The sequence below is a fragment of the Pleurodeles waltl genome, chromosome 1_1, assembly GCF_031143425.1.
Source record: "Pleurodeles waltl isolate 20211129_DDA chromosome 1_1, aPleWal1.hap1.20221129, whole genome shotgun sequence".
NCBI lineage: Eukaryota > Metazoa > Chordata > Amphibia > Caudata > Salamandridae > Pleurodeles > Pleurodeles waltl.
The window spans coordinates 397270704-397283512 of record NC_090436.1 but is presented as its reverse complement, the minus strand read 5'-3'; the positions used below and the strand labels follow the sequence as shown (position 1 = coordinate 397283512).

At 41.9% G+C, this 12809-nt stretch overlaps 1 protein-coding gene across 2 annotated transcripts in view; it reads right to left on the bottom strand.

Annotated features, from left to right (window-relative positions):
* Positions 1-12809, bottom strand: part of WDR41 (WD repeat domain 41) — a 404073-nt gene that overhangs the window by 107612 nt on the left and 283652 nt on the right. For both annotated transcript variants that reach the window (XM_069223450.1, XM_069223458.1), the window contains exon 9: positions 8483-8667. In XM_069223450.1, the coding sequence (XP_069079551.1) occupies positions 8483-8667 (185 nt within the window). The remainder of the gene's footprint in view (positions 1-8482; positions 8668-12809) is intronic.

Genomic DNA, 12809 nt, shown 5'->3' with positions numbered 1-12809 from the left:
GGATAGATTGAACAAAAGTAGGAGGGTAAATACTCCAAACATGAGAAAAGAGGTGATGAATTTGATACAGGATTTTGGTCTATGCAGTATTTGGAGAAGAAGAGCTGGAACAGATAGAGGTTTCATCTTGTAAGAAGTATAGGCACCATTGTAGACTAGATTTGTTTTTAATAGAGAATAGGAAAATGTACAGGATAAAAAAGATTCAGCATTTGCCGGAGCATTGGTCAGATCATGCAGCGGGTATGGCTAAGCATGCACTATCTTTCCCTAAGAGCAAATATTAGATGGACATTAAACAGAACCCTATTGCTAGATCAAGAGACAACTAAAGACTTAGAAGTGGAAAGTAAGGAATACTGTAAGTGGAATTATAGCACAGTGAATCCGGCTATTGTCTGGAACGCACACAAGCCATACATACGAGGTATCATAGGCAAGCAGGTAGCAAAAAGGAATAAAAGAATAAAAGAGGAAAACAGAAAGTTAAAGGGGGTAATGGAATTATTAGTGAGTGCATTGAGACAATTTACCACAGACCAAGAACGACTGAGCTGTAAGAAACAGAGGGATTATAGAATAATTTTAGGTGAGTGCTGGAAAACAGGCAGAAGTGGCAGGCAAGCAAATTAGCACATTTTGAGTATGGGGAGAGACTAATACATTGTAAGCTTGGAAAGCGAAAATGGACAGATAAAAGAATTATATTTAATAATTAGGGATGAGTGATAGCAGAAAGATACTGGATGATCCTATCCAGTTTGAGGCTTGCTTAGTAGACACATTTAAAAAAACTCAATCAGAAACAATGGTAGTTGACTGACAGGCTCAAATAGACTGGCTTAAGGACAGACAGTTGGAGGACTTGGCAGAGGAGAGACTATTAAGTTTTAGTGAGGAAATCACCGCAGAAGAGATAATCAGGCAAATTAATAAATCCAGTAAGGGCAAGGTTGCAGGACTGGAAGGGTTGCAGAATGAATTTTATAAGATCTTAAAAGAGTTCATAGGTCCCATCTGGGAGGAGTTATCTAACATAGTCTACTTTAACAAAATTCAAGTTCCTCCCTCATGGCAGGATGTCATAATCATGTTAATTCTAAAACCTAATAAGGACCCAAAGAACGTTGATTTATATAGACTTATTTCCCTCCCCAACTACGACTATAAATTGTATTCTAGTGTTCTGTCAAACAGACTAGCTAAGATAGTCAATAGTGTTATCCATTCTGAGCAGAGAGGTTTTGTTCTGGTAAGACAGTTGCACGATTTTATGCACTTCTTAATATCCTTGATGGATCTTGCTATTAAAAAAAACTCACCATGAAGCGACTAATACAATGCTGTCTACTCTGCCTGCTTCAACACTCAACACATGCTCCAAAGAATCTTCAAATGGCTCTCCATTGACCCCCATTGACGTCACACAAGCCCTAGTCACCGGCCGGCTGGACTACGGCAACGCACTGTATGCAGAAACCATCACCAAACACATGGTGAGACTATAGCTGATACAGAACTCAGAGGCCAGACTCATTCTTAACCTACCCCAAATGGACCCACATCACCCTCCACCTTAGGAGCCTCTACTGGTTCCCATGCAGGAAAGATGACAATTCAAGATACTGAGAAACCTACAAAGCCCTCCACGACCTAGGACCAGCATATATCAACCACCCCCTGGACTTCCACCAACCATCCAGAGACCGCCACCCTTGCCTTGCTCAGACATCGTGCATCCGCCAATGCCACAGCAGAGGCCTTTCCTTTTCTACCTCGCTTCCAAGTCCTGGAACGGCCTTCCCTTCCACCTTTGCTGATAGAATTCAGGAAGAGACTCAAGACCTGGCTTTTTACCTGAGCCCTGCAACCCACTGCCTGGATACCCCACCTTATGATTAGTAGCACTATACAAATTCTGTTTCATTGATGTGATTGATTGATAGAATCTTTAGCACCGGCAATTAGGAAGGATAGTATAATAAGCCTGTCAAAACTTAATAAATGTGTAAACAAAACTGCCTTATATGCAGATGATACAGTAATATACACTGATGATCCCCCGCTTGGAGCAATTAGTAGAGGATTTTGGGAAATGTTGCAGGTATTTGATCGAGAAGACCAAAACCAAGATTATGACCTAGAATATACAACATATCAGTTACATTTGTCAACCAAAGATGAGGTACAGAAATTGAAGGGCTTCCCAAAGCAAACCTAATAAGAATTATGAAGGAAATAGATGGGTTACTTAAGAAATGGAAGACGTTACATCAACAATATATGCAGAGTTGCTAAAATTCAAGGAAAATTGAGCAGTTTTATTTTGGAGTCTACAGGTAATAAATAGGCTTGCTTGGAAGAAACTGAGAAGGAAGTTAGTTAAAGGGAAGCTTGGATCTACCAGTTGATAGATTACATTATTATGCTCTCCATTAAAAAAATTCTAGAATGCTGTTAATGTGACCTGATGACTCCTGTAGAGGAAATTTGCTTTTGAATATGATAGGGAATTTAGGACATGATGACTTTCTCCACAAATATGGTTCTCCCATATTTTTTAAAGAGGTAAAGTTAAAAGTTTTGAGGGCTTTGGTGGAGATACAGTACAAGGTCAGACGAATATGTGGTATTGAATACTATGCAGTAAATGTTTCCATCTGGGGATCCCCAGGTACACCGAATTGATTGATAGACCAAATAAGTGTCCTATTAATGGAAGCAGGCCTGAAATATTGGGGGGACTTAAGATCGGGCCGGACTTAATTACTTGGCAAAACTTTAAATTTACCACAAAGAGCTCTTTGTCGATGTTCAAGTATCTGCAATTAGCATCATGGTGGAGATCACAAAAATGGGGTGCGGGGACAGTAGGTGTATGAAGCTCAAATACAGGACCCACAACACCTGAAAAATGAAGCATCAACCTGGTAGTATGAGCTGGTTGAGGCAGGTGAGAGAAATCTGAAGATACCAGAAAATCCATGCGAATGGCATCTACCATCTGCAGAACAGCCAAATATATGGCAGGGAACCCTTATTTTTCTATGTGCTACAGTTAAATTAGCTGTGGTGAAGAAAAATAATCTGTACACTCTCCATAGAATCTACCTAACTATGAGCAAATGGGAAAACTTAAGAAGCCTGAAAGAGCATGCTTTAAAAGGTGTGGAGAGGAAGTTGCAAATGATGTGCATATGTTTGTTACTTGTGCAGGACTGAAGTAGTATTGGACTGGTGCAAGTAAAACAATGTCAGAGATATCATGAGCAACAAATAAGGTAAGCTTTAACCCAAGTCCATTTAGGATTAATGAACAGTTGAAACAGATACGGTTAAAGGTACAGAGGCAGCTTCTTTTTTATTTGATGCTGAAAAACATGTAGTTGGGATGCAGCATCAGATAACAGTGGAAAAGCTAACAGGTTGTAATCTGTTTTTTATCTATCATGCCTAGCCCCAGTTTGAACAAAATTATATAACCAATATAATGAATGTGTCCAGTGAGTATGCCAAGAGAAGCCAATCTTTAGAGGGGAAGGGGATGGGGGAGGGGAAGGGGAGGGGAAACGCCCCCACCCCGCACACAGAAGAACTTTTTGGCAAACCGGAGGATCAGATGGAAAGGGCACCTGGTACTGGACATCTGATGGCAAAGAATGAGGACTAAAAGGATTTTTTTTTTTTTAATTAAAAAGAGGCGGGGTAGAGCCCGCTGTGCCGAAAGTGAGGCTTTAGGCAAGACTCTACCAAGCGGGTGTATGCCAGACAGTGCCACTGTTGCCTATCTACACAAGACATGTAAGTGTTCCAAAACATGCTGTTATGGGCAGCTTGGAGTGGCAGTGTGCTGATACAGACGTATGTGATGTGTGAAGACACAACACCTTAGTAATGTGCAGCTTAGGTACAGCCTCCAGAGAGTGGTGCTAACAGAAAGTGGCACAGAAACATGCATTGGCAGAGCCAATAGATCTTGCTTAAGTGTGCCTATCCGATCGGGGTTGGAGAACAGTAAAGCAGGTGTTGGAGGGAACAGGACGCTTGAAAAAAAAGCATTATGAAGCAGCCAGTACGGGTTATGTCAGAATCTTTTTTTTTCTATTGGTTTGAGGGATTAGCAAGGGAGACAACAAGGGGATGGGATAGGAATAAGCAACTCAGCTGCGTGTGTCTTTGTGGTGGGGTGACACAGGATTAAGCAACACCACTGGGGGGGGAAGCAACACAAACAGAGGGGGTGTTAGGGGAAGAGGCAACTTGGATAAGGACGGCAGGGGAAGGAGAAAGAAAATAATCATGCTCAAGCCAAAAGAAGAGGCAGTGAAGCCAGTGTGTGATTCCCAGTAATTAAAAATGACAATGCACCCCACAGATGGTAAGCAGTGGGAAGGCTTAAAGCCCCTTGTTCTCTCACAAGCCAGAGCACATGCGTTGAGGCAGGAGAGACCTAATAAACAAAGCTATTAAAAGTGGTGGGCCAGTGTGGCAAGTTCGGAAGTTTAAGACTATTGTTGTTCCCACTGACATTTAGTACGCTAGTGAGATTTAGGCTGATCAGACAGTGGCTCCTTTTATAAACACAAAGAGAATGATTTAAAATAAGCTGCAGTCACATAACAAAGGGGCAGCTCCTCATGTGACTGCACATCACTGTACCCTGCAGAACTTATTAACAATTTCCTGAAAGCACTGATCTATAACAGCCAAGGAGAGTTCTTAGAAGACCACTGCATACAACTGAGAAGTAACTGAGATGAGGGAAAAGCCAAACATAGCCATGATCTTTAGACTCTGGGAGTGCAAAAGACCTGGTGCAAAACATGAAGGGTCAGGTTGCGAGTGGGGTGGATAGTTCCATAAATGATGGCTTCAATAAAATTAGATCTGATGCACATGAATCCAAACTTGTCTCTATGTAAGCCACAATAGAGGCACCATAAAGGAGAATGTAATAGCTATGGAGCTTTGTCTACTCCAAAGAAATCACAATGCTCAACATACGAGCCACAACACTTTGTGTCACACTAATGAAATGTAAGCTTATGACTCTGTAGAATAGAACCAACAAAGGGAACACAACAGAGTTTTTGAATAACTCCTTAAGTTGACAAAATGACTTAACTCTGTTTTCCCAAAATTTGTGGTCAGTTACCTAGAAATAGAGGAATTTTAAGATTGAGATTCCTAAGCTTAATGAAGTCTACTTCAAGAAATTTAGGGGTGGAGTCTTGTGTAGTTTATGGCATCCAGGATAAAGTATGTAGTAGTTAAAGAAGGCTAATTAATAACAATCAGTACCGATCAATGCATAAAACATCAGAATGTATTAGAACTTTTAGAAAGCAGCAAAGAGTTGGCACAGATAACTATTCATGTATTAGTACTGCACCCAACAGGATTAATACTGCACTAAAACAGGAGATCTTTTCTCTTCCCAGATTGAGTGAGTAATGAGTTCTTAAAAAAAGATGAATGAGACAATTTCAAAGGAACTTGAGTGGAATAAAAGCAGAAGGGCGAGCATAACAATCTGACCTGTAAATGAGTTGTAAACCATGTGCAGACATTACGGTGTGAACAGAAAAGTGAACGGTAGTCTATACAGGAATAAAATATAAAAGAATGATAAAACTAAAAGGCTCAATGTGCTGCAGGGAGGGAAGAAAGTATTAAACAATCTTTGCTCAGAAGAAGAGTTGAGGCTTGCTGAGTGTTAACAATGAAAATATATATATTTTTTTTAAAGTATTTAAACCAGGTTGATATTTTGATGCATCTTTAACCCCTTCTGTGCTGGGGACGTAATGGTTACGTCCACAGGCACAGTGCTCCTGTGCCGAGGACGTAACCATTACATCCTCGGCAAGGAGCTCAGAGGGAGCACTAGCGCTCCCTCTGTGGGCTTCCCTCCCACCCCCCCCAAGGCAGGGATGGAAGGGGAAGCCCTTCCCCTTCCACCCCGACCCCCCCCAGTGACGTCCCATGACATCAGCGCGCATTTGCACGCTGACCTCATTAGAGGACACTTCCCCATAGCGCTGGAAACTCAGCTTCCAGCGCGATCGGAAGAGAAATCATGTGATGGGGGCCTGAGAGGCTTCAAAGGGAAGGAAAGGAATTTCATTCCCTTTGAAGTCTCTCAGAGCATTTCAGAAGCCGGATTGTAAAGCGATCCGGCTTCTGAAATGCTCACTAGACACCAGGGATTTATTTTCATAAAGGAAACTAGCATAAGGGGAGCGACCCCTTGGGCAAGTGTTGTTCCCCGGGGTGGTCAAATTTATTTTAGGCCATTTCTAATAATAATAGGCCGATCTGCCCACGGGGGGCCAGAAACATCGCCGGGGATCATTTTTTTTTGTTTTGTTTTTCAGAGGTGGGGAGCGACCCTTTAGGCAAGGGTCGCTCCCCTGGGGGGCAAATTGTACTTAGACCATTTCTTCCCCCCTTGGGGGCAGATTGGCCTATTTTTGGAAATGTGATTTTTTAGCTAAATTTGAGGTTTGCTGAGGATTCTGGGTAAGAAAACATTGGGGGATCCACACAGGTCACACCTACCTGGACTCCCTCGGGTGTCTAGTTTTCAGAAATGTCTGGGTTTGGTAGGTTTCCCTAGATGGCTGCTAAGCCCAGGACCAAAAAAGCAGGTGCCTCCCGCAAAAACAGGTAGTTTTGTATTTGATCATTTTGATGTGTACTGATAGTGTTTTGGGGCATTTCCTTTCGCGGGCAGTAGGCCTACCCACAAAAGTGAGGTACCATTTTTATCGGGAGACTTGGGGGAACACTGGGTGGAAGGAAATTTGTGGCTCCTGTCTGATTCCAGAACTTTCTGTCACCGAAATGAGAGGAAAATGTGTTTTTTTGGCCAAATTTTGAGGTTTGCAAAGGATTCTGGGTAACAGAACCTGGTCAGAGCCCGACAAGTCACCCCATCTTGGATTCCCCTAGGCGTCTAGTTTTCAAAAATGCACAGGTTTGCTAGGTTTCCCTAGGTGCCGGCTGCCAAAATCGACAGCTAGGCACTTTGCAAAAAACAGCTCTGTTTTCTTTGTGAAAATGTGACGTGTCCACGTTGTGTTTTGGGGCATTTCCTGTCGCGGGCGCTAGGCCTACCCACGCAAGTGAGGTGCCATTTTTATCGGGAGACTTGGGGTAACACAGAATAGCAAAACAAGTGTTATTACCCCTTGTCTTTTTCTACATTTTTCCTTCCAAATGTAAGACAGTGTGTAAAAAAGACGTCTATTTGAGAAATGCCCTGTAATTCACATGCTAGTATGGGCACCCCGGAATTCAGAGATGTGCAAATAACCACTGCTTCTCAACACCTTATCTTGTGGCCTTTTTTTTCAAAATACAAAGGTTTTCTTGATACCTATTTTTCACTTTTTATATTTCAGCAAATTAATTGTTGTATACCCAGTATACAATGAAAACCCATTGCAAGGTGCAGCTCATTTATTGGCTCTGGGTACCTAGGGTTCTTGATGAACCTACAAGCCCTATATATCCCGCAACCAGAAGAGTCCTGCTGACGTAACGGTATATTGCTTTCAAGAATCTGACATCGCAGGAAAAAGTTACAGAGTAAAATGTGGAGAAAAATGGCTGTTTTTTCACCTCAATTTCAATATTCTTTTATTTCAGCTGTTATTTTCTGTAGGAAACACTTGTAGGATCTACACAAATGACCCCTTGCTGAATTCAGAATTTTGTCCACTTTTCAGACATGTTTAGCTTTCTAGGATCCAGCATTGGTTTCGCACCCATTTCTGTCACTAACTGGAAGGAGGCTCAAAGCACAAAAAAATTGTAAAAATGGGATATGTCCCAGTAAAATGTCAAAATTGTGTTGAAAAATTGGGTTTTCTAATTCAGGTCTACCTGTTCCTGAAAGCTGGGAAGATGGTGATTTTACCACCGCAAACCCTTTGTTGATGTCATTTTCAGGGAAAAAAACACAAGCCTTCTTCTGCAGCCCTTTTTCCCATTTATTTTTAAACAAATATTTCGCTGTATTTTTGGCTAATTTCTTGGTCTCCTTCAGGGGAACCCACAAAGTCTGGGTACCTCTAGAATCCCTAGGATGTTGGAAAAAAGGACGCAAATTTGGCGTGGGTAGCTTATGTGGAGAAATAGTTATGAGGGCCCAAGCGTGAACTGCCCCAAATAGCCAAAAAAAGGCTTGGCACAGGAGGGGAAATGCCCTGGCAGCGAAGGGGTTAAATTTGGTAGCTTCTGGCAGTCATTTTTCTTAGACCTGCTGACTTGGGCCTTCAAATACTCCAGACAAAATAGGAGATATGCCAATCTTTTTGTAAAACCACAAACTGCATTTAAAACTGAACCTAAAAAAAACAAATCAATATTTCTATTTTCTGTAGGTTGTTACATTAGGTACTATAACATTCAAACGTTTGGGTTCATTAACTTCTTTAATTTACTCTATGAACAATCGCATTTTTCTGGCTCTTACTTGCCCATCAGTTGCTAAATGCTGAATGGAAATATCATTCTGTGGACTCCATTGTCTGATATCTTGATGTGCTTCTTGAGGGGAAGAAGGATCCCAGAAACTGCTCTCAGATGACTGTTTGGTCCAGTCTAGAGAATCCCAGACTATTAACTCACCCACAAGAGAGCCACTCACAAAAGTGAGCTCTGCAAAACAAATGGGCATATTTGTGAGTACACTATTCAAATGTATCGTGAACATATAAGTAGAGATACCGTTATGCACAATATTGGCTAAAGCATCTGTTTAAAAAATAAATTTAAAAAAATAAGTCAAAAGGGTATTGGAAAGCATTATTATAACTTTTTACGAAAAGTATGGTGAACATTGTAATTCAATTTGTTTAACACGGTCTAGGATACTACACATGTTGACACCTCACATAATTCACAAATCACTCAGTAGTGACTTCTGAACTCTCATAGATCACCACCTTGCATCCTCTAGACTGATGGAATGTCCTTAAAGTCAGGAAGGTTCTGCCTGAATTTTAGTACGACCAAGAAAAACCACGACAGCAGCGAAGGTATACACTCTGATGCCTCTGCTCAGCTCCACACCCCTTTAAACTCTCTTGAACAGGAAGTCATGTGTTTCTCTGGGGAACATTACTGCCATGCACTATTTCATTTTCCTACAGACTCTTGTTTTTCTTGCACAGAGCACAACAATGCTACCTCACTTAAATGATCTGGGATTTCCGGACACTGCTCACAGGCTAAGGGCTAACCCAAAGTAAACCCCTGTTTTGGAGAGTAGCTACTTTCATCTCTTCCAGGGCTTTTGGAGCTCTTGGTGGTAGCAGCATGATTAGCAGTAACGAGAAAGAAGCCCTTCTGAGGCAGTATGCTTTAATTTGTTCATTAGGAATACAATTGCTGTAGTAATGTCATGTAGGGCTAGGAATGCGGTTGAAAGCCAAGGTAGACTGGTTGTTTAGGGGTACCGAGTGGCAGAGGCCGCCCGCCAAGGTTGAACCGCCGGGCAGCCGCCAATGCAGCCGCACTCCCACGGGGTCTATTATGAGATCCCCGCTGGGCCGGCGGGGATCTCGGCCGCAACACGGAAACCGGCTCCAAATGGAGCCAGCGGTGTTGCGGCTGTGCTCGCTTTTCACTGTCTGCCATTCACACAGTGAAAAGCTGCATGGGGCCGTGGCAGGGGGCCCCTGCACTGCCCATGCCAGTGGTCCAGGGGGCCCCGCGACTCCACTTTCCGCCAGACTTTTTATGGCGGTTCAAACGGCGGGAGGGGGACTCGTAAGCTGCCCTGGAGGATTAAATCCGCTGGGACAAAAGTGGCGGGAAACCGCCAGTCCCGGCGGTGCGACCGCGGCGCTTCCGCCACGGTCGTAATTCCCCTGGAAGCACCTCCAGCCTGTTGCCGGTGCTTCCTCCAAAACAGCCCTGGCGGTCCAAGACCGCCAGGGTTGTAATGACCCCCCATAGTATTTTGATGTACTGACTGTAATTTTGTATACATTTGTAAGCCTAATGGTTGCCTTGTTGGAAAGCTTAACTCAATACAAAAGGCATGTGCGGTTATGGTGACAAGCCATAAAGGCTACAAGCCTGACTGGTCTGCTCAAAAAAAGTTAACGTCCAATGCCATAGGTCTGATCTGTTTACTACAAACATTTATGACATAGGCAGTAGGTATGGCTTATTTATTGTTAAATGCATTTGTTAAAGCCAAGAGGCCTTTAACAGTGGATCATTATCATACAGTGTTACAGGCTGTGGATAGGTATATTGATCTATGAAAATTCACAATTAGGAAAAGGTTGTGATGTTGACAACCTCCCCTGACAAACCATGTGGGTAGAAAATGTTCATTATAATATTCCTACTTAGGCCAATTTCAGAGAAGTTCTATATTGTTTCGTAAACTGCAATTTTGTACATATTTGTAATTTTATAAATGTAGGTACAATAGTTGCCATCTGAATTGGATCTTTAAATTATAGTTACTGGACAATAAAAGTACCCAAATTACACAACAGTGAGCCAAAGCCATATAATGGCCTCTGTAATGTGGCAAGACTTTTATTGGGTAAGTAGTGTAGGTTTATACTTTATTATAATAAAATGGATTTGTGATCCATCTTTTGTGAGCACTTTTAATCAATGCACTGTATTGACCCATGAACTTGTTTGAAATCAGATTTCTGGTGATGTAGGTTGTATTACTGAGTGAGATTTGCAGTACTGAGGTGTAACAACAGAAGTTTTCCAAAAGGAAAAAACGGCTGATAAGTCACCCGTCAGGCTAGCACTTCCAATCACTCGACTGTTATGACTTCTACACACAACACACTTTTGATATGAATAAAAGAGTTGGGTCTGTTTACAGTGGCCAAATGCCTAATACTGTGCTATTAGGTTTCCTTTTATACACAATGGGTACCCATTGAAAATAAAGTGAGAAAAGTGGGGACAGAGAGCTCTACCTCAACTTTAACATACTTTTCCTACTATTTTGCTATTTATCAACATTCTCTGAGTCCTCCACAGCAGAGACATCTGCACAGAGGAAATCCGCACACACACTGTAATGATATTGGTGTTTTGACCGCTGACTCCACGTTGCACTTAGCCTAGCAGCACACAGTCACATTAGTGACCACCAGCTTCATTTTGCCTATTGACTTTATTTTAGCATTAGCCACCGCCACGTTAAAAGCTGTAAGTAATTTTCCACTTTGTACAATGTGCTCAAGGTTTTTATTTTTTATGTTCTTTCCCACCATGGGCCTAGGCTGATAAGAATGTACTAAGACGGCAGGGAACGGTCTTGTTTTGTAGGGGCACCTTTGGATTGTGGCCAAGTCCTGACGTGTTCTTTTCAAAGCTGGCCTAAAGTAATCAGCATTTTTTAATAATAAACTTCTGCAATGAAAGGGATGTTCTAGAATTTCCCTCTCTTGTTTGTTCAAACTATAAAAGGCCGAGACCAGATGGACCGGGGACCGAGAGTGATTCAGATCTCAGACATGCCCAGGATGCTGAGGTGTGCCATCCTTCCCATAGGGATAATTGATATATATATATATTCCAACAAAAGCACATCCATGGTTGGGGGCCCCCAACCCTGCAGGGCGGCTTCAAATTGGCAGGGACGGAGCATCCTGCCCATTAAATACAAAACGAAAGAAATGTCGAAGCCCAAATTCAGAGTCATCTCAGGCATTTAATCAAAATACGGCCTGCACATCCTAACGCGTTTCAGCAAAAATGCCTTGATCACAGGAGAAAGATAGGAAATCATCGATTTCAGGTGCTTATAAACTCCAATGTCACGTGACCTTGTTAGTACTTTCCAACATCTCCCATAATGCACCGAACATGTTCTGTTATCGTTCGAATAGCACTGTAATGTCTCACAATAATACAATGAATTATGAATAATGCGTCTGGTATACTAGGGATAATACTATTTCAGCGAGATTGAATGAAGTATACCAGTCATTTGTATTATTGTGAGACATTACATTGATTTCAAATCTTTCTCCTGTGCTCAAGGCATTTTTGATGAAACGCGTTAGGATGTGCAGGCCATATTTTGATTAAATGCCTGAGATGACTCTGAATTTGGGCTTTGACATTTCAATCGTTTTGGATATATATATATATATATATGTACATATATATATATATATATCTCTAGCTGGCAATCTAATGCTGATAGGAAGGAGATGAAGCAGTTGTGCCCTTTCCTCATGGTGATGCATATTTTTTAATTCATTATTTGCTTTGCATTATTATTAATATAGATACATATATTTGCTGTGCATATTGCAGTGGAGAATCATTTGTACATGTTTTCATTTCACTGCTGTGACCATTTTTAAACGTGTGCTTTCAGCATGCTATCTCCTTTTACGAACCTTGCAAAGTGAAATAATAAAGGTCTCCTTTAGACTAAGAAGCGCATTCCAGAGATTTTGTCAGTGCATGAGTCTTTCAGCTCCGTCATTAGTGAGGCAAAACACACACACAAACATTTGTTTCCTCCTCAGCTAAAATAGTTTTCCTGTGGAGAAATAGTTCCTATGCACCCCACCAAATATATCTGAGATTGATCCATTCTCCTTCCTACCACAGAAGGGAAGTTATACCAGTCCAGCCCCAGAGTAAATTTACAACCCTTCCCAGTGTGGTAAAGGGAACCAAAGGACTGTGAAAATGTCCACAAGCGTGTGCGGACACCCTCTTCCCAACTCCTGATTGTGTTTATGGTTGCGACGATTTTTGCACTCGTCGCTGAGATTTCCAACCCCCTTAAATGC